At 45.6% G+C, this 22175-nt stretch overlaps 1 protein-coding gene across 1 annotated transcript in view; it reads left to right on the top strand.

Annotated features, from left to right (window-relative positions):
* sdk2b (sidekick cell adhesion molecule 2b) overlaps positions 1–21512 on the top strand; it is a 297955-nt gene extending 276443 nt beyond the window's left edge. The window contains exons 38-46 of the mRNA XM_080480850.1: positions 1399–1536; positions 1911–2120; positions 2213–2338; positions 4190–4354; positions 5010–5150; positions 6210–6369; positions 11594–11723; positions 18597–18653; positions 19555–21512. Coding sequence (XP_080336976.1) covers positions 1399–1536; positions 1911–2120; positions 2213–2338; positions 4190–4354; positions 5010–5150; positions 6210–6369; positions 11594–11723; positions 18597–18653; positions 19555–19989 — 1562 coding nt within the window. The 3' untranslated portion in view covers positions 19990–21512. The remainder of the gene's footprint in view (positions 1–1398; positions 1537–1910; positions 2121–2212; positions 2339–4189; positions 4355–5009; positions 5151–6209; positions 6370–11593; positions 11724–18596; positions 18654–19554) is intronic.
* The last annotated feature ends 663 nt before the right edge of the window (positions 21513–22175 follow it).

The following is a 22175-nucleotide window of genomic DNA, read 5'->3' as shown; positions in this document are numbered from 1 at the left end:
AAAACTGCAGCGTTGACCCAATCTTGTTTGTGAACAAGCACATTGACTCATTCCAAAACCGCCAGTCCGAGGCCCTAGGGTGCAGCAGCAATGTTTACGACTAGGAAAATGTCCAGCAATAGATGTTTCTGGGCCCGGAGATCTAAATCAAAGAGGACAGGATCGACTTTCTTAGAATCCGTAAACAGAAAGAACCTGCAGGTAGAAATATCCACATCTATCAATCTATTATGTTGTTTCAGTGTTTTCAAGTGAAGACGGAATACTTTCTTTGCGTTTAGAGGACAGCGCTCGGAGCCACTGAAACACGTTTTGAAAATGTAACTTTTTGAAAATGACTCCCCAGCTGGAACTTTTTTTGAAATATTCTACCTCTGTGAAAATGGGACAAAACAAAAGGAGATTTTGAAAACGCTCCGACGCCGTCTCCATGGAAAGGGGGGGGGGGGGGGGGGGGGGGGAAATATGCAACTTTTTTGAAACAGCTTCTAAGGTGGAACTTTATGAAAATGTTCCAACTCCGTAAATACAACTTTTTGAAAATAGCTCTCATGGTTGAACCTTTAAACAATTTTTTCAACTCCATCTCCATGGGAGCAACAAAGTACAGTTTTTGTAAACAAGTCCTAAGGTGGACCTTTTTGAAAATGTTTAGGAACTTTTTAGGAAAAAGCTCCATGGAAACAGGGCGAAATATTGAAATGCTCCTGCTGCAAATACACAAAATAAATGATCTATATTCAAGTATACACACACCACACACCTATATGCATACTCACATAGAACACATATATATCTATTTCAACATGTCTGAAAAGGGGACAGAAGAAGGAAATCCGACACCTTCTCCAATTTTCAGTAGTAATATTTTATAATCATCCTGTTTCCTGAATCCTATGTGTTTAAAAAAATTATGGTTATTGGAAAAAATACCGTTTTTCTTTACCTATTTGCTAAGCTTGAACTTTATAAAACTGTAATTATGAGTTCCAGACAAAGTGTCGCAGAGCAGCAACAGCTCATAGAAATTGTGTTGAAACCTACGTTTTATCACGAGATACTTATATTTCTTATTTCTCAGTTCTCAATAGTTGTGCTAATTCCTAGTTTTCCACCACATTTGATCACTGAACAGGTTACATTTAGTATAATCCTGGTATAAAGTATGTATTTGGCCTCATTTCCAATCATTAATCCTGCATTCTGACCTTGCCATATGGCTCTCTGGTTATGCTTCCACGGAAACATGTCCCCCCCCCCCCCAAGTCCTCCCACACACACACATCAGACAGTTTACTGCCACTGAAGGTTTGTCCCTTCCACACTTCCAAATGCCCCCCATCACACGTCTATTCTTAGCCACATGCTTCCCTGATCTCGGACCTCTGCGTCTCGCAGCTCCCAGCGCTCCCGGCTTCATACACTTCAGCGAGCTGACCACCACCTCCGTCAATGTGTCGTGGGGCGAGCCAACCTTCCCCAACGGCATCATCGAGGGCTACCGTCTGGTCTACGAACCCTGCACGCCCGTCGACGGTAATCTATTTAAATATCTCTGCTTCCAAGCGATTGCCGGCTTCTGTCAACAGGGAAATAAAGTTTTCATGCGCACTACATGATGTTATTGATGTTGATCAAATTTTTATGATTCCAATTTGTTTTCCGATGAATTGAAGTAGTTTGAATCTTGTGGTGTGCATTTCTCTCGAGCTAACCATCACATTGACCACTGCTGCTATAACCATGTGTTCTACTATCCACGCGGAAAGAATAAATATTGCATATTTCTCACTACTAATTCCATCACTTTGTGTGTTTGTGTCCATTTTTTGAGTCCCCCCCCCCCCCCCCCCCCCACCCCAGTGCCTGGCCTAAGTAAGACCTGCTCTAAATGTCATGTGTTTGTCTAGAGTCTTCAGTGGCCTGTGCCGACTGTCTCCACTCCCCCTCCCCCCCAGGCGTCAGTAAGACAGTGACGGTGGACGTGAAGGGGAGCGGCCCCCTCTGGCTGAAGCTCAAAGACCTGGCCGACGGCGTCACGTACAACTTCCGCATCCGGGCCAAGACCTTCATCTACGGGCCGGAGGTGGAAGCCAACATCACCACGGGACCGGGCGAAGGTAGCTGCGGTTTATGTTAGTGGATGTGGAGATATTTCTGAATGATCTGTTGTAAAAAAAAAAAAAAAAAACCTCTACGTGTCGTACCTCAGGTGCTCCTGGACCCCCCGGGGAGCCCTTCATCACTCGCTACAGTTCAGCTCTAACTATCCACTGGACCAGCGGGGACCCTGGACGGGCTCCCATATCACGCTACGTCATCGAGGCCAGACCTTCAGGTGGGTCGAGACCAGTGATTCCCAAACAGAAGGGGGGAACCAGTTATGGCTTAGGCCCCATTTACGCGACACGTTTTGGCATCTATTTACACAACAGTGGTGCTCGGAGCCATTGAAAACGCAACTTTTTGAAAATGCCTCCCAAGGTGAAACTTTTCGAAAACGGCTCCCAAAATGTCACTTTTTGAAAACTCTCCGTATTCCGGAAACAGGAGAAAATGCAACTTTCTGTTAAAGTTTAGGCTCCGTCTCCGCGTAGACGTCAGAAAACACTGCTGCTGTGTGTGCGCAAAAAACGAACAACAGCACCCACTAGTGGCCTGGCATGCTAACTGTAAACATGAAGCTTTTCCGAAACAGAAACCTAAAAACGATGCGTTTTTGAAACATTAGTTAGTTAGTTAGTTAATGTCATTCATTGATAAATTAAATTAAAATAACAAAAGCAAAACAATTTATTCCAATACAATAGGAAACAAAAGTTCAAATTCCTGAATGAAAGGGAGCAGAAAGATTAACTTTTATATGCTGCCCTCTATCTCAAATAATCTTTTGATTTGCAAACTAAAAGCAAACAGCAAATAGGAAACAAACAAAACCATTATAAAGTCAGAGTGGCCTACATAGCCATATCTTGCTTATATCAGAGTTATATTTGTCCAACAAAACTAAACAAAAGTAGTTGTCACATGAACGGGGCCTTAAAGATAAGTGAGTCGGCATTTGATTACTATGTGACAAAACTCCTAAGTTTAAGCATTTACATTTGTGTGAAATATGTCATTTATTTCAAAAAATATTCTTAAAGATACCATTCAAATATACACAAAAGGAACCTTGAAAAGTCAGCAGCAGGAGAAAAAGCAGCCGGTTAAGAAAAAGTCTGCCTTCCCCCTCCATCTCTGGTACTAATACTGACTCACCCCTTCAAAATCAAGCAGCTCTGTGACCCCCCCCCCCCCCCCCCCCAAAGTTTTTGGCGCCCCCTGTAGGGGTCGAACCCCTCTTCTCTCCTCCACAGACGACGACCACATTAGCCAACCTTGCTTCATTTCACCTTCCAAGATAGTTTGCTTTAGGAAAGTGGCGTGAAGTGTCAACATCTGCTGCCCCAGAGTCAGCGTCCCTGCTATTTTAATGGCTTATTGATTCAGGCGCCGCAGCTTAGGACAATTGGCATCAGGTTTCCGTTGTGATTGACGGGTCGCGGCAGGGCAATCAGGCTGATGGATGGAGGGCGACTCGCGACGAGGGGATGTGTTTCACCACGTCGGAGTGAAAACTGAGAGGAACACTTAAAAAAGGTTAGCGAGGAGTGTCGGGTGATAATATATAGTGCAGGGAAGTGTCCGGCGGGGATGATGAAGATCTTTGAACCGTCCCCAAGGTTCCTCAACCCCCTCCCTCATCCTCTCTTAGCCATACGCCGGGGGTCATAACTCTCCGCAGTATCACATGGTGATGACTTATTCTTGTCTCCGCCTTGAGTTTCATCAGCTTTCTTAAACTTTCCGTCGATGGATGAACTCTTGCTGTTTGTTTACTTTATTAGAAGATTCAGACTTACATTGATATTTACAAGCAGCAATGTGTAATAAATGATCCCTGGCAGGATTTCCGCGGCTGCGTTTGAAATATGGTCCACGTCTTGGATTCGGTCGCTGTAAATTTCTACGAGAGCCGTGAAATTGATGGATCGTGTAATATTTGTGGGAATTATCAATTACGCTGGGAGCTGCCAGGCTAGTCCCCGAACTTTATATTAAACAAACAACCCGTTAACAGAGATGTATTGACTTTATTTAAATCGTCTTTTAATTTATTTTTTTTCCTGTCCTCCAACTTTCGCAGATGAGGGCTTGTGGGACATCTTGATCAAAGACATCCCCAAGGATGCGACGTCGCACACGTTCAGCATGGACATACTGAAGCAAGGCGTCAGCTACGACTTCCGGGTGATCGGCGTCAACGACTACGGCTACGGCTCTCCGAGTCTGCCTTCCCCCTCCATCTCTGGTGAGCTTGAATGACCTGGGTTCAAGGAGTCGTCACCTGGTATTCTCACGTATCCAGTCTCCCTCGAGTTGTCTTTGAATCAAGTCTTGAAGTTTTATTAGGAAAATTTTCACACCGACAACTTCCTCTCCCGAGAGTACATGCGAGGAATTTTGACTGGTACCGGATGTTAGGCGCCTGTTGATTGGCCACAGAAACTGTCATATATAGCGATAGCATAGCAATAGCGTAGCGATAGCACAGCGGTCCTTTTCTCACACGACAATTATAAAGAAAGGACGACTGTGGAGCCATCTACCCAACGTTGATGCTGCAGAGCAATGCAGCACGGAGAATTAAAATGAAATATACTGCTTCAAAGCGTATACTAGTCCTGTTAGCGGTTAGCAGTTAGCAATTAGTGGCTTCATTTAACAGCGGTGGGTTTATTATATTAGCATAATATCATAACTTGTTTTAGGGTACGCCCCCTTGTGGGCGATTCTGGTTTAAACAAAGAGTCCAAATAAATGCGTTTCAACTGAGGTCAAACGTGTGAACGTTTTAACAAGGGAGTGATTTCCCAGTGATGACTCCTTTAAGTTCAGGTTTTTTATTCAGTTCCACTCGGATCATTCGGACTTGCGTGGATTTCAATTCCCTGCGTTTGATGCAGCTCAAAAGGTGGCGCCGTTCTACGAAGAGTGGTGGTTCCTGGTCGTGGTGGCTCTGGTGGGGCTCATCTTCATCCTTCTGCTGGTCTTCATCCTCATCATCAGAGGTCAAAGCAAGAAGTACGCCAAGAAATCCGAGTCAGGTGAGTGCGCATAGGCCGACTGCTCAGGGAACCGATGAGGTGGAGGGGACTTTCTGTTTGAATGTCGAAGCAGCGGGAGGACAGGCAGCAGAGATGCAGGAACTGAGGGCGAATGCAGCTCTGACATCAGCTGGTATTTTCCTCCGCTCAGCACTTTTTTCGCCGGGGCTGTTTAGCTGCCAGGCTGGGAGGAGGGAGGGAAAGGGGGGGGGGGGGGGGGGGGGGTCCCTGCGGGTCACTGCCCATCTTTCTGACTGACAGAAAAACAAGAGGCTCCTTCTCACTCCGGCACAAAGGCTCTCAAAGCCTCCGTCCCCCCCCCTCCAGGAATCTGGCCCCGGCCGCCGGACCTGCCCGGAACTCTTCCTCTCTTTCTGTGTGTTTGCGTAACCACCAATTGACCTCAAGTAGCTCGGGACCCACAGTGGAGGTCCTGGCCCGGCCGTGGCCCCTTTCTGTTGGTCTGAGTGATGACAGAAAGTGTTTTTAACCTGTAACATGGCCGGTAGGAATCCACCGCGCCGCAGCCTCTCTCAGTGCCAGTCAGTACCTTTGAGCTTGTGTGTAAGAAATACAATTTCTTTTACACTAATGTGAATCCTAACGACCTTTGATTTGCATGCCTGGCTCTCAAATGAAGCTGAGTTAACTATAAACATGTCATCTCGTCAACTTCATGAACAATGTAGCTGTTAATCCTGTCGTAGCCTAAAGAAGTGTAAAGTTTGATGATACATCGTTGTAATATTTCACCTATTATTACTTGAAGAACTGTAGTTGGATAGTTTGATTTGGCTTAACCACGTTTAAATCTTTATAAATGTTTAGTTTTCAAGAGTTAAATCTATATGTCCGAGTTATCTTTTTTATTAGAACTGTGTCAATACCATGAATAAGCATATTTTTGGAATTAAAAACTCTAAATCAACCTCGTTGGAGCCACATTTAAAAGGACCGATGTCTTAATGTCATTTGTGTCATTCCTGTTTGATCCACTCACTCTTTCATCCGTTGTCCCTCCGCTGATCTCCCCGTCACGTCCGGCCTGTGATCACACAGTGTCTCTGCACGTGTGTCCAGGTAACAACTCCAACTGCAACGCCCTGACCCACGGCGACATGGTGAGCCTGGACGAAGGCCGCTTCTCCGCCCTGGAGCTCAACAACCGACGCCTCTCCGTCAAGAACTCCTTCTGTCGGAAAAACGGCGTCTACACCAGGTGAGGGTTGAACCGGGCAACCGTGTGGTGAGATACTTGAGACTGTGTTTTGAGCCTCAAAACCTCATAAATCCACTCGTCAGCATATAAACACTCACAATCATTTGATTTTAGATCCTGTGTGTGCGCATGAATCTGCACTTTCTTTGGTTCTGTGACCAGCGAATCTCAAACAAATATGTAACATGCAAAGGATATTGAAAGTTAATATGGAAAAAAAAAGAAAAAAAAGACAAAGTTTATTCACGCATTGCTTTTTTTTTTTGACAATTTCCACAGCTATAAAACCTAACTGAATCCTCAGCGGTTGTGTAATGGACAAACAGCAGTCAGACGTCAGTCATGCATCCAGTTTCGGATCTGACGGCATATTTTCGCATTAGATCATGAGAAGCGGTTTACACAGCAGCTCAGAGGAGGATTTGCGCGCAGGTGCAGCCTTGTTGTCGAGGGCAGGTCGAAAGGCGCGTCAGCGGTGACTTTATTCCTCGTTCTGTGGAGGCAGAGGCGACAGGTGCGCCTCCGGTCCGTCCCTGAAAGGATTTAGCTTCATGTTCACGGATTGAAAAGTGCAGGTTGTGCTGTGTGTCTTTTATATGTCTGTGTGTGTGACCTTGAGGAGAGATGAAAGCAGGTCTTTCAGGAGCCTTCGGGCTGCTTCCTACCACTGCTCCACTCCAAAAGAATGCACAGATGTACTCCGAGTCTTTGAACTTGGCCCGCAGCGCGGGGGGGAAAAAACCAATCCCAACACCTGAGCCTCCGATTAGAGATTAATGCCGCATCTTGATCTCCTGTCTGCGAATACCGAAGACGGGATGAAGTCCTCGGCCTTACGGCGGGGTCACAAATCAAACACGCCTCTAATCCGCCTGTAGTCGTTCTAATTCGGAGCCGTGTCACGCCGCAAATGCCATTTACGTCGGATTCTCCCGGAGATTCTTTCGGCGCGAAGCTCATTTGTTCAGCGTTTAACACCGAGGCCAACACGGAGGATCCAGTGGCAAGTCGCTGCAGTCGGGGACTGATGGCTTCATCTGCCGCACGTGGTGGGGGGATGCTAAAGGAGGAGCGAACACACTTAATTCTGATTTAAAACATTGCCGTACGCACCGATTGTAATCTGGCCAGTGTTTTGAGGATGGAACTTGATGATTGGACGCGAGAAAAGAGGATTATTGAGAATTGTTTGTCAATTTATAGCAATTCCTTAAAGCAGAAAGGGCAAGAAAACTAAATTAGAAATGCTGAAAATTGGTCAAAGGTCAAAAGCAAACAAATGGAAAACATGATAAAAAAAATTAAAAAATCTTCAAAACTGTTCAAAAAAATACCAAAAACTTCAAATTGTAGTTATGAAACTTTTATCTTTGACTTCCTGAGCTGTTTTTTTCCCCGCATTTTAAAGGTTCGACACGTTTCACGGCTCCAGGTGAATTTTATTTGGTCGATTGCGGCAAAAAACATAGTCACAAAGGCTGCAGACCCCTGGGTTAATATTTCCCAGCATGCTTTGTTTGACTTTTTAAAAGGACGAGCCGATACATGAAAACATACAGGTGCAGCTCAGAAACATTGAATGTCACTGAAAACTTTATATATTTTTTTTGTCTGCATAATATTGGAAACGGTGTGTTTTTTTCAATTAAACTGAGAAACATTGAATTAATTTCATTACAGGAAAATGTTAAAAGTCTGAATTTACAAATGAACCCACTCAAACATTTGCAATGTATGTCATTGAACTTTTTTCTAATAGATTTTACAGTTTTACATTCGTAGCCACATTCACGGTTGATAAAAAAATGTGATCCCATATGTGCTCACCTGAGACTCATGGGTACGTAAATGGCCCGGCGTCGCACCAGAGATGCTGGAATCTGTTTCCGAGCTGCCAGTCAGAGCCTAGAAGTTTGCAGTTGTTATCGTGGAGATGACAGGACTGATAGCGTCCCTCCTGTGGGGCTTTGTAATGCTGCCTCTCATGGAGTTGGAGCTCTCAGCAAAGTAATTCAGTGTAGATTAACATGCTTTTAAACGCTCTTGAGTGACAAAGCTCCCGAACAATCCAGACATGCTAATGAGTCCCTTTAGGCGGCCGTGGCGAGACGAGGGCCCGATAATGAGTGAAGACCAGGGGCAGGTTTGATTTCTACCCCCCCACCGCCCCCTCCCCGGTTTTTATTCCGTACCTGACGTAGCGCCGGCTGAGGATTAAGTGGACCCTTCTCCATCCAGGAGAGAGATGATGAATTATTTACACCTCGCACAGCACGCGAGAGTCAGGAGGACGCGCCGAGACTGCTCAACGCTCCTGAACAGACCGTTAATGAGAAAGTCCTCGCAGGCTTTCGGGAGCGCCTCTTCGCGTCGCGCCTGTTGGATGTCGGGCTGAGTTAGCCTCGCCGTGAGCGCGGCGGAGGAATGCAGGTGGCTCGGATAAGATAAGACTTTATTAATCCCGCAGCAGGGAAGTTTCAGTCGTCGCAGCGACGACATGGATCCAGGAAAGGTTTCAAATATAAGAAAAGGTATTTACACAAAGGACCCATATCATTTTCAAGTGAAAATGGAAAGCTCTCGTAGCATTTTCGGTGTCCGGCTACATGACAGCGATGCTCAGAGCCTCTAAAAATGCAACTTTTCGAAATTGGCTCACAAGGTGGAACTTATTGGAAATGGGAGACATCGCGACTTTCTGTTAATGCTCGGTCTCCCTCTCCGTGTAGGCGGCAGAAAGAAACTGCTACTGCGCATGCGCAAAAACACACAACAGCACCCACTAGTGGCCTGGCATGCTCACTACATTGTTTTTATAACACCTCCGTTTAAACGTGAAACTTTTCTCCACTGCTCAAAAACATAAAACAGTACCATCTCGCGGCCTGGCATGATTACTACATTGTTGTTTTATCATCTCTGTGTAAATGTGAAAGTTTTCGAAAACGCAAAAAAACTTAAAATGCTGAAAGCCTTGATAACAAGTGAGTTTGCATCTAATTCATTTATGTCACAAAACTACTAAGTTTAAGTGTTTACATTAGTGTGAATACACGTGGACATCGGGGGGGGTGCAACTTTTGTTTTATTTTTGCGTTTTCCTTTCAGAAAAGCTTCATGTTTGCACGAGAATGTTGTGAAAACAACGTCCGTTTCCATGGAAATGGCAGAAATGCTGAAAACATTGTAGTCAGCCTGTTGGGACACTAGTGGGTGCTGTTGGTTGTTTTTGTAATGAAACCACACAAACCTGCGCGAGGAGAACAATACGCAATAACCATTAACAATGGGAGTACACGGACATTCTTATGGACAGACGACAAACTACTGAGCATGTGCACAACAACTAGTCACTCCGGCCGTAGCGCGTATTTGCAGTAGCCGCGTTTTCGAAGCGTCGCATTTCCCACGGTTTACATGGTGACAGGTTCGGAACATTTTCAAAAAGTTTCACCTTCCATCCTTTTCTTTGTTCAAACTTTGCCTCATCCTGAACCGACCTGTGTTTTGACATTCCTCCACCCAGGTTTCTTTTCTGTGTATTTATTTTGTCCGTTTCCTTGTTTTCATTTTTTTCATCCCGCTCTCATCCCTGACTGTTGTTTGCTTTGTCTGTTTGTTTTGGTTTTCATCTCTCAACGTCAGGTGCTGCATTTCTTCTGTATGTATTCTTTATTATGAAAAAGTTCAAATTAGATGGACAGCATAGTGGAAACGGGGCCCGAGTTACTCACCTGGTATGTGGAGTTCCATCCATTACGGATCAGGGGAGAGGCAACAACTGGTCAAATAGTGTTGTGGTGAATCAGGGTGCATTTTAGTGAGTTTTCTACAGTCAGAAGGGTGAATCAGACACTATTTGGTCTGCGGAGTCTTTCAAATCGTAGCTGAAATCCTTCTTATTTCGTAGCCTTATAACTTCCTTCTTTACACTTTGAGCCCTGACTCGGAGTTGCAGAGTGGAGTTCTCCTAACTTCCTTCATATTTTCCCCGCGAAGGCTTCCTGTTTGTCCACCCTGCACTCACACTGCAGGAATTTACCCACAACATTTTCCAGATTCTTTCCAAACATACTTTTTGGGAAAATGCATATGCAAATGGCGTTTAGATGAGTGTTAGCGGCTCCGGCGGGCGACACCGTGTCCTGGAAAGTCAACAGGAGTCTGTGTGTCCCGGGCCAGCTCGGCCAAACCAGCACCGATCAGCAGAAACAGATGGGTGTTCGTCTAGCGGGACCGGGGACGGTGGAAAAAATGAACTGGCCCTTGTGTTTGCTTTAGGAAGGCCTGACAAAGAGCGCACCATTTAAGGACATATTTCTTCTGCTTTGTCCTCGTCTTTCCTTTCCGCTCTCAGCTTTCAGGATCACTGAGCACCTCCTCTCGTCCCTCCTCCTCCTCCTCCTCCTCCTACTCCTCCTCCTCCTCCTCCTCCTCCTACTCCTCCTCCTCCTCCTCGTCCTCTTCCTTCCATCTCACACAAATTGACATTTCAGATCACCGACAGTTTACTCTGGGCTCATCTATCCCGCTGTAATATTTGCCAGACCGAAGCTTGTGGCAGCCCTGACCCCAGCTGAGTGCTGAAGAAGTTTGGTTTGTAATTTAGTCACAAGAGCCCGTTGGTTTGCATTCCTCAGCCCACATAGAGGACTGAATCAGGGAAATTATTCACTCCGAGAGAGAGAGACAGGCTGTAAACAGCCATCTCATGAGTGTCCCGTGATTCCCATCAAATTGCACGCCCACACACACACACACACACACACACACACGCACACAAACATACTTCGTGAACTTGAGGAAGTACTACAGTAATTCTAATGTATCAGACACTAACAGGAATTATGAAACCGTCACATTGCCGCATGTGCTTCCTATTATGAAAGTTTGACTCTCCTTTCTAGATTTAAGAGCTCTGGGGGAGTTGACGTATTTTCTCCCATTGGCACACACTTTTTGTACCGAAGACGCCGCATTCTGAAAACTCTCGGGCGCCGTCTTCGCAGTACTAAATAGCTCTTCTGCACATGCTCAGTAGATGGAGAATAAGAACAATGTTGGCCTTCCAGAGCGTCACGACTCCCAGTCCACAATCTCCTGGGACTTGGGAGTTTTGTGAAGCTGTGAAAGGAGTAAAGTCAATAGAGCGAATTCATTTCTGTGAATAAGCTTAATGCCCAGTTGAATGAAACTGACTTTTGATCCTCCACCCTCTGTCCAGGTCTCCTCCCAGGCCCAGTCCGGGCAGCCTCCACTACTCGGACGAGGACGTCAGCACCAAGTACAACGACCTGATCCCTGCGGAGAGCAGCAGCCTGACCGAGAAGCCGTCCGAGGTCTCAGACTCACAGGTGCAGCAGCAAAAACCCACCACCTTTCTTTTTAGAGTCTTTTAAAAGAAAAAAGAAAAACCGTCTGTCTGCCTCTCTGCATAAAGCAGTCCCCGTGTCTGTACCTGTACCTGTCTGCGTGTGCTCACTGTCATCTCCTCATCAGGAGCTCAGCTTTGCATCGCCAGCCGCACTGTGTCTCGCGTCCGTTCTCATGCTGCTCACGATCTGCCTGCGTCATTCACCGGAACGCGTTCGGACCGCGGAGGTCATCAGACGCGGCTGCAGTAATGCACCCCTGTGAGATGAGAGATTAACTACTCTGCTCCGTGGTGGCGAGGCAGACTTTTCAAACAGTGGAAAGAGTTGCTCCGCAGACTGAGATCCACCTGAGATCTAGGCCACTGCACTCAGCCACAGCAGTCGTTATGTAAGACGGCGAGGGAGGATGCAGATTTTATTTTCGAGCATGTGACGCGCTGAGAGTTGCCGATCCAGCCAGACAATCTATCCAACTTTCCTTCCCAGTGAGTTCGATCAGAGACGGAAAAAGTTCTCTGTGGAAAATATTGGGATATTGTGTTTTTACCCCAACTCTGTCCTGTCAGCTGAGGCGGAAAGTAAAGTAGTTTTACCTTTGTACATTACTTACGACACTTATCTAGATTACGATTTACGGACTTCATTCAACACAAATATCTGGACTTTGTCCTTGTTGCATTCTTCGGAGTGGCTCTTGCGTGTTTTAACCTCAATTGTGACGATTCAGATTCATTGCGTCTCGTTGCAGTGCTCGGAGCCACTGAAAACACAACTTTTTGAAAATGGCCCACAGGGTGAAAGTTTTTGAAAATGCTTGTGGAAACGAAGGAAAACGCTCCTTTTCGGAAACGCTTTGACCCCTGTTTCCATGGAAACAGGCACAAAATGCAATGTAATGAAGAACGTCAGCAAACATGATATGATATAATGTTCAGGCAGATTTTTATAACTTTCTTTAAACACTGTCAAAACTGATTTTTAACAGCTACTGCTTTGACGTTTGCTTCTTTAATGATCCTCAATGGTGTCATTTTCTGTGTCTTTCTTCGTTTTGTCTGCATGTCTTCACTTTCCGTGTCATTGAGATCTTGTCTTCTGTCCAGATATGTTATGTTTGTCTTCATGTCACCTTCCTCCACGGCTCTGTGTGAGTTTGGTAAATCATCACGCAGTCCACCGTCTGGTTTTGATCCTTGTCAGATGAAAGCTTCGGTGGGGGTAGAAGTGGTCTTGAATTCCTTAGCTTTCATTCATTTTCTTTCATCTTGTTTTTTTTTTTGCTTTTCCCAAATTATCCTGGAACCTCTGAGCGATAAATGCGTCTCTGGTGTAAGTTCCCCTGCCAGAAGTCTCTCCTCACCTGGCCTTTTTTTTTTTTTTTGTGGGATCTAAGTCCTACTTCCAGATCAAATGGAAATCTCCCCTCCAATGAATCTTTACAGACAGGACCTTTCAAGTCGTCATAACATCCCTTCAAATGAAGCATTTCAACATCTCGCCACCCGGCTGACATATCTACCGCTCACACTTATGTATTGTCGACCGCTGACGCGGCGACTCTCCCTTTCGGCCCGAGACGAGGGATTTGCGATGCACAGCCTGTGACTTCGTGGCTCCACCACCAAACCCCTGACAGGCCAAAGTATGAGCGCCCGGTGGCGCTTCGGAAGAATCCAGGAATGTTCTTTGAAGTTTTATTGAGCGGATAACTCCGAGCTATCAGTGTGACATTGTGCTGTCTGCTCTGCTCGGTCCCCGGGGCCTCGCCCAGCAGGTATAAGTTGACTATTGTGCTCCTCCTCGAGAGGGGATTCGGAGGAAGCTAACATTGACTTGGCGAGGCAACAGGGCCGCCATTACCGCTCTGCTCCGCTGCGAGGGAGACGCCTCTTGACTCCCACTCTGTCATTTCTGCAAGGTTGTCACTGTAGCGATGTCCCCGTGTGTCATTTCAGGCCGAAACCACCCAAAGACAGAGGATCTTATCTCTGAGTCAGAGATGGGTGGTAGATTGCGCCTCTCTCTGCAGAGTGGCATTCCTTGAGAGAGTTGAAAGTGTCTGCTTTCTCTGTCTTACTCCGTTTCTCTGCCTCCGTCTGACCTTCTTTCCCTCCACCCGACTATTCGCTCTCTCTGGCTGCTGCAGCGTTCAAAGAAACGACGCTCACCGCGTTATTTGAACAAATGACGAGACGCTTTGTTTGGATTGGCCCAGTTTGAAGCATGACGTCATAACCCAGAATGAAGCAAAATTGCAGCCATGGATGGATTCGATTTATAGAAAGTGGAGGAAAGATTGCAGGAAGGGACACATATAATGGGCTTGTTGATGAAAACCTTGTTGAGGGGGAGTTGGAAATCTCTTCAACAGTCATGTGAAATCGCACAGGAGAATACTCAAGCACACAAGTTGTAAATAATTCTTCTGCGCATGCTCAGAAGATGGACAATAACAAACATGGCAGCCTCCAGAGACTCCATGTTCTCCTGGGACTTGGTAGTTTAATAGTTGACAGTCACCGCAATAACAATCCAACTTAGTCGTCTGTGTACTCCCATTGTTAATGTTGATGTGTGTGTGTGTGGTTTCATTACAAAAACAACCAATAGCACCCACTAGTGGCCACACAAGAAAACTGCATAATTCTTAGGGTTTCTGCCTTTTCTGATCGTTTTATTAAACGTTGCCGTGTAGATGTGAAACTTTTTCTGAAACAAAAACAGCAAAAACGACGCGTGAAACGTCATGTAAACGAGGCCTAAAGCTTTATACTAAAGGCAAATGACCTACATTCATACAATGCTTTTGACCGCATCAGCAGCAATTTACAGCTTGTAACAGTTATATGCAAGGTGTTTCACCTCCATTGGGAGCAATTTAGGGTTCAATATCCGGCCCAAGGACCCAGACCAACATGTGGACTCAAGCTGTCAACCTTGCATAGAGAAGACGACCCACTTTAACAACAATATTGTAGCAGAAGCACAGAAATCGTCTCTACGTTAAAGCGATAAACTACATATGCAGCACATTTAAACATAAAACTAGAAGGAATAAAAACCTTACATTTCGCTCAATAAAGTGAGCCGGCCTCTCTGATGCTCAGGGAGAAAAAAACAGAACGCTCAAATCCCTTTGATTCAAAACGCTTTGAGGCAGCAACATACATTACTGCACTGAAGACTGCAGCAGCTCAGACGGGTTACATTCCTGCCTTGATGATGACAACATACAACTTGGCTTTGATACAGCAAGTGTTCAGCTGCTGCCAAAAATAAAGCTTCCTTTTCCCCAGTTTGTGCTCATCGCCAACAAAAATATACTGTGGATTGGAGGGGGGGGGGGGGGGGCGTGCTTTTGTCTCTGTATGGAAGGATGTAAGGACCCCCGCTGTGTTCACTTCATCAATGAGAGTGACATAGACGGCCCCTCCCGCCCCCCTCCTTTTCTCCTCCAGTTCTCTTTGCAATAATCCATAACTAGAGGACAAAGAGCTGACCCACTCTCTGGGATTGGGGAATGCATCGACTCTGGGGAGGGGGATGGGGGGGGGTCCCTGCTTAGTCTCATGTCAGCAGTGGTAAAGAAGAATCCTTCAGTTATGGATGGGTTTAACTGTAGAGCAGTCGTAGATAAAGATAAAGCCGTAAAGGGTGTCAAACACAAGGCCCCAGGGCAAATACCGGCCCCCCAAAAAACATTTTCTTTTTTTCAAAGATTGGAACACAAATATATGTTGTTGTTTTTTTCTCCTTACGTACCTCATGCACAGGTACAATTATCCACGCTGACGCTGCAAAAGGTGAATGATTTAAGAGTGATCATTAATGCTTCTGTTGCTGCTCAAAATATTAAATAAATAGTAAGTACTTCAGATTGTGACACTAAAAAGATGTTTTTTTTAAAAAAGTTTCTTCAGAGTGAAATAAATGATCAGTGTTGTTACCAGAATGGCCGATAAAGAAAACAGGACTATAAAGATGTAGTGCTGTAAGAATTGCAATATACTTGTTTATATTGTGTATACTTGTTGCTGACAGGCACAGTATTCAAATTTCTCAAGAGTAGCGTAGCCTCAAAGACGTGCTGTTAGGGTCACTTTGTAAAAACACCCATAATGCAACAGTTTATTGGACATTTGACTGTGTTTTGCACCAGAAATGATCATCAATATTGCATTTATATTGCGATTGTAGTCATTTCTGGGCGGAAGTAGTTTAGTTTTGTGAAACGATCGACATTTTTATCACGTGTGCTCTGCGCCACAACAAAGAAAAACGTTGAAGTTTAAATATAAAGCTTGTTATGGCACTATTTTACCCACTTGAGATGAAATTGCACCGTTTGTGGCCCCGGAACTAAAAATGTGTTTGACTCACCTGATTTAAACACAGAAATTAAAGAGCAGTTTCAGGTTTCTCATATATTGTTTAAATACCAGCCAAGTTTGCTAATAATAACCTTTTGATTAATCTCCAACAAAATCTAACTTGAGCTCCTGTTTAAACCACGTCAATTGTTCATCATCTTCATTTCCCCCCCCCCCCCCCCCCCCCCCCCCCCCCCCCCCCTCCCACCTCTGTTATTAGCGACGCGAACACGGGGCAACTTTATTACGCCGATGATAAAATAAACTACTGTCAAGAGGTTTCACCGGTTAATTGGATAGATTTCTTAATCTGCTTAATTCAACATCGTAATGATGAAGAAAACCTCTAATAATTGACACTGGCAGGTCGGTATGTGTCTGTTTTACACTACTGCTCACATAAATAAGACGGCGGCTCCCTGGAGGCTGAGGTGCAACGCTGCATTTCATGCTTAAAGTCGGCTTCTCTCACAGCATTCAGCTGGTAATTAGCTTGTAATGAGCAGCGGTACAGAGCTGTATCACCGGCTGCGCCGCCCCAGAGGACGATTGTTAAGCATCTTTTCTTTCGGTTACTCAATTGGATCCTTGAGTTATTTCTGTTAAAGACTGGCGATGAACCGAACGACAGACAGATTGGAGCGGTCCACAGTTTAATAGCGAACGTTTTCGAGAGGCACAACATCTGCTGCGCACAGTTTGGGTGGGACCGACGACGACCAAACTCACCGTGCCACACAAATACACACATACACACACACACACACACACACACACACACACGCACACACACACACACACACACAGAGCGGTGTGTCGTCTCTCAACGCAGTGTTAATTCTTTCAGGGTGAGGTAACACCTCTTGAAGTGGCCCAGTGTGTCCTGCCGGTCTTCTGTGAACTGATCCTGTTGTGATGTTGTGTTGCTAAACACCCTGGCATGGCTGGAATTCTTTTCAAAACCGGTCGGCCTCAAGTGTTTACAACTCGATATTACAAGTGGGCAGACAAACACACACACACTCGAACTCGAGCTCTTTTTATTGGGAGGCAAAAAGAAAATGCGGGGAAACACAACTTTGTGCACAGTCTGTCTTTGATTAAACCCGCTGAAAGGAAAGAGAAGAACGGTGACGGGGATCGCTTTCTTTTGTTTAGATTCAAAGACGAATTGATTGAACACAAGGATTTTCTGTTTGGAGTTTGGGGGGGGAAAAAAAATCCTTCATACAGGAGGCCTGAACCGTATTGAGGCATGTTCGGAAATATGAGCCGACCGCCAGATGTGTCACACATGTGCGGCAAGAAATCTGCGCTCTGCAGTGCGTTTCAAGAGCACGACAGAGTTTCTGCAGGGGAGGTGGGGGGGCGTTTACGTAACAACGTTTTCAAGTGGAAACAGAAAACTTGCGGTGGATGTCCGTTTACACAACATTGGCGCGCGGAGCCACTGTTAAGGCAACATTTTGAAAATGTCTTCCAAGGTGGTCCTTTTTGAAAATGCTTCAACCCCATCGCCGTGAAAAGGCAACTTTCCGAAAATGTTCAGACTTCGCGCATGCCCAGGCATGGTCATAGTAAATAGTTCTTCTGCACATGCGGTATTTCATACAGTACAGATGTCTGCGTACTCTCTAATGGTAATTTTTAATGCGTACTGTTCTCTGCACGCATTTGTGTGTGTTTTCACTACAAAAACGACAGCACCGACGATGGGCCCGGCATGTTAACTTGCTTTGTTTTCAGAGTTTCTGCCGTTTTCATGAAAACTGGCATCCATTCAAAACGTTGCCATGCAAACGCGCAACTTTTGTAAACGCGTTTTCATTTGTAACATTGTGTATACAGGGCCTGAAACACGTTGAAGAGAAAAGCCTGACGGGGCAAAGAAGCCTTGAAACGGTCACGTTGATCAACACCATCCCTGCTGCATATGATTCTGAACAGAATGAGTCTTTGTTCCTTTACTTTCATAATATGCTTTAATGCGTGTGTGAAGCCGACTCTTTTATCTGATGACAATTTTGGCAAAGTCACCGGTGCATGAGTTCATTGTGGCCAGGTGATTAATCACACGCTGACTGGTCAATTGGCGGCTTGATTTCATGGCAATTAGACGACCGTGTGTTATCCTCGCAGAGTGCTCAGCAATCACGTTAGGTTTTTTTTTTGGTTTGTTTGTTTGTTTGTTTGACACCTGGAGTCCTTCTTGACGCGAATGCAATAGCTGTTTGAGCGCGGCCTGCAGCAGGTTGGAGGGTCAGTGAATGTGCTCAGGGTGATTATTTGATATCTGAATGGAATTCAAAGAGAGAGAAAAAAAGAAAACATCATTGCTTCCTTCACTGTAAAAACCTCTCTTCTGTTGTTTTTTCACTTATCGTATATTAGGATTTGATCATCATCATCATCATCATGACTCGGCCATTTTAATCATTCTGTTATGGTGATGTATTGTACCCATTGTTTTGTTCACCCATAGGAGGCGCTGGTGTTTTCATATGGGACAGGTGGCCTACATACACTTCCACTGCATTTGGTGAGGTTCCTGTGGCTGCCTGCTTTGAATGTCTGTAGCCCCCCCCCCCCCCTCCCCCACTTCAATAGCTGACTGGTGTCTTACCAGTAGTCCCCCATTGAAACGATTCCCCATTGTAGATTCCATGTCATAGATTGTATTCACACACACCGACCAATCCCGTCCTGCTGGCGTGGCGTGGCTACAAAGATCGTAAACACTGAACATATATCTGAAGTGATTTTTTTAAAGATAACTTGTGTTGATGGACCGTTTATTGTGCACGCTTCAGTAACAAGTCATCCCCTCCGTGATCATGCTTTGACCATCTTTGGCCATTTCGTCCATGTGTACCTGTGCTGTGTCGTAACTGTAAGTGCGTGTGTGCATGTGGGTATTGTTCAGACCGAATCGCTGATGTAGATTAACCAAGGGCCCGTTTGCGCGGCAACGATTTCAAGCGGAAACGCAAGACTGTTGCCGTGTTTTGGGCGTCCGTTTCCACGGCAACGGTGTTCAGACCTGCTGAAAACGCAACTTCTTTCCACCCGTCGGTCTTAAAAACTGTCCCATCCACATGGGAAACATCTGGGTCTGTGAAAATTACTCAAAAAGGATGTAGTACATATGCCAGGCCTGTATGTGGCGCTGTAACGCAGCCATAAAACCAACAAACATGACTTGGCTTGAGATGCTAACTACATAGTTTTTCAGAATATTGCCGAGTAAACGCAAAACATTTCTGAAACAAAAACACAACAACCCATTTTCACTTGAACACCTTTTCGCTTGAATCGCTGTCGTTTAAACGGGGCCTGAAGAAATTCATGTTCATTCCCATTTTGTAGCCTCCTCTAACAGCTTCACGTAGAGTCTGCCGAGTGCCAGCTCCGTGACGCCGTGTCTCTTCTTCCTTCCCCAGGGGAGCGACAGCGAGTACGAGGTGGATCCCAACCGGCAGAAGACCCACTCCTTCGTCAACCACTACATCAGCGACCCCACCTACTACAACTCGTGGCGCCGCCAGCAGAAGGGCATATCGCGGGCGCAGGCCTACAGCTACACCGAGTCGGAGTCGGGCGACCCGGACCACTGCGCCCCCCTGCCACTGCCCCCTCTACCCCCGCTGCCGCCCCAGCTCAGCTCGCCCAGCCCCCAGCCGCAGCAGGCCCAGGGCCAGCCTCAGGGCCCGCCCCAGGGCCAGGGCAGCCTGTTCAGGCCCAAAGGTAGCCGGACTCCCACCCCCTCCCAGCAGAGCTCCAACCCCCCCAGCCAGCACAGCACCTTGTACAGGCCCCCCAGCAGTCTAGCCCCAGGCTCGCGGGCCCCCATTGCTGGCTTCTCCTCCTTTGTGTGAAAAGTGCTGCGAAGGACATAGAAACTTCTGGAATATTATCTCTGGTGTTGAAGGAGAATTTAGCATCGCTTTATGCACAGTCAGCCCGATCGAGTCACGCTCACCTCTCCTCCCTCCTATTACTTTGAGTTTTGTCTTCTTCTCCCATGTTATTTACTTTAGTCAGGATATGCAGAGAATCACACTTTTTTTTTTTTCTTCTTCCGTCTATTATGTGAAAGTATGGCAGCAGAAACCTTTTTGAATTTCCTCACTGGTTGATAAAACAAATTCAGCAAAATAGTTTTTGCGTTTATTTTGCTATTTTAAGTCCCTGCATGGTTTGCTCTTCATTATCTCCTCCTTTTTGTTTCAAAAGCATTCAGTGGTAATCGCTTCGATTCTGTACAAAGTCACGAGAATCTTCAAAAACACACATATAAATATATATATATATAGATATATATACATACATATATATATAGTAGACTTGCCTAGAAAACATTAAGTCAGTGCATACGCTGCATTGACAGAGACTGATACACGACGGAGCCATAATGTGGAAGGGAAAGGACAAATGATTGGCCTGGGTTGTAAAAATACGAAAGAGAACCGGCGTGGAAGTGGAGTTCACGCCAAACGGGATCATTTTCAACCCGCTATGGCCCGGAGAGCTTCAAAGAGGACAAACAATCATGGAAGTCATTGTCTGGCCGACGGCACACAGACACACGGAGACGTGTTGGGTCACATGTCAGTGACTCCTCGGTGCCTGGAGGGATCCTGCAGATATATATAAAAAAAAACAAAAAAACAAAAACAAACAAGTGTATATCTGTGAAAAGTCTTTCTTTTTTTTCTTTTTTTTTGTGAGTGTGTTCCAGTGGATCAAAGATGCCTTGATTAAGAAACATTTATTTATGATATCCGGCACTGCAAACGGACCTTGCGAGAGCCTTCTTTTAATTCTGACAGATGTGGGCCGTGAATTAATTTCATCCCCTGGATCATATTTCACATAGAAACACATCCCCCCCCCCCCCCCCCCCCCCGTTCTACTGAGAGGCTTTGAATTTGGAGGTTAAAACTGTCACGATGTCAACAGTGCGATTTTGTTAAGAGACATCGAGAGACTCCTCCTCCACGTGGGAGCCTGCGCCAGGAGCGGATGTCATGGACGCCTCACCGCTTTTCCCTTTTGTGTAATCAGCCACTGTACTATCCAGGTGCGACTGTCTAATGGGTGTGTGTGTGTGTGTGTGTGTGTGTGTGTGTGAGTGAGTGATCACACGTTCTCGTGCGTAAGCTTTACAGATCATTCACTGTGTGTCTGTTTATAAAGAGATTGTCCTTGCAGCAACTGTAAACCTGCCTGGAGCAACGCCAAACCAGAGGGCCCGGCCCGCCTGCCCGGCGCGCTCATTACGCTATAGTGAAGACTCAGTGGTGTGTTCCTAGTTTCCATTGTTCAAACAAAAAAACAAAAAAAAAAAAAATATGTCATCTACTTTATTTCTCTCTCTCTGTGGGGTGATTTCATTGTACGCAACAAAAGCTTATCATGCGGAATCTTGAATGAATATATGATCACAGTACATTTCTGAAATAAATTATTTTTCAATGTTAGGCGTTCGGGTGCGTCTGTTGCAGATTTCACAGCGGCGAGGAGACGAGCGGAGGAAGAGAAACTTGTCGAAAGTTTTTTTCTTTTTAACTGCTGATGGGAGGAAAATGGAAAATGAAGCAGATCCCGTCTGAACGTGTGGCGCGGCCCAATTTCCAAGCCTCCGTACCTGAGCCGCACGACTCTGTGGTCGTCTGTATTTCACTCGCTCACAGCGGGAGCATTCTTGTCCTCTGCAGATCCGCTCTGAACAAGTCAAGCGGCTTTATATCACTGTACATAAACACACTGTCAGCCCTCTCCGGTTTGTGAAAAGAAAGTAATAGTACTTTATTGATCCCCTTGAGGACATTCCTCCGTCGCATTAACCCATCAACATACTAATACCACAGTGCGATCCAGGGAGCCAGTGGGGGTCAAGGGTCATGCTCACAGACAAGTCACGTCATTTATTTGTCAGAATTATACACAGTATAAAGTGGATTTCATTCCAAAGATGACCTTTGTGTCTCTGGTTTTGGTTCTTCACTAAATAAAAGACATGAGAAGTCAATGCAAGAAGGAAGAAATAAAAAAAAAAAAA

The sequence above is a fragment of the Lipophrys pholis genome (genome assembly GCF_963383615.2).
Source record: "Lipophrys pholis genome assembly, chromosome: 1".
Lineage (NCBI taxonomy): Eukaryota > Metazoa > Chordata > Actinopteri > Blenniiformes > Blenniidae > Lipophrys > Lipophrys pholis.
This window is presented reverse-complemented; position numbering and strand designations above follow the sequence as displayed.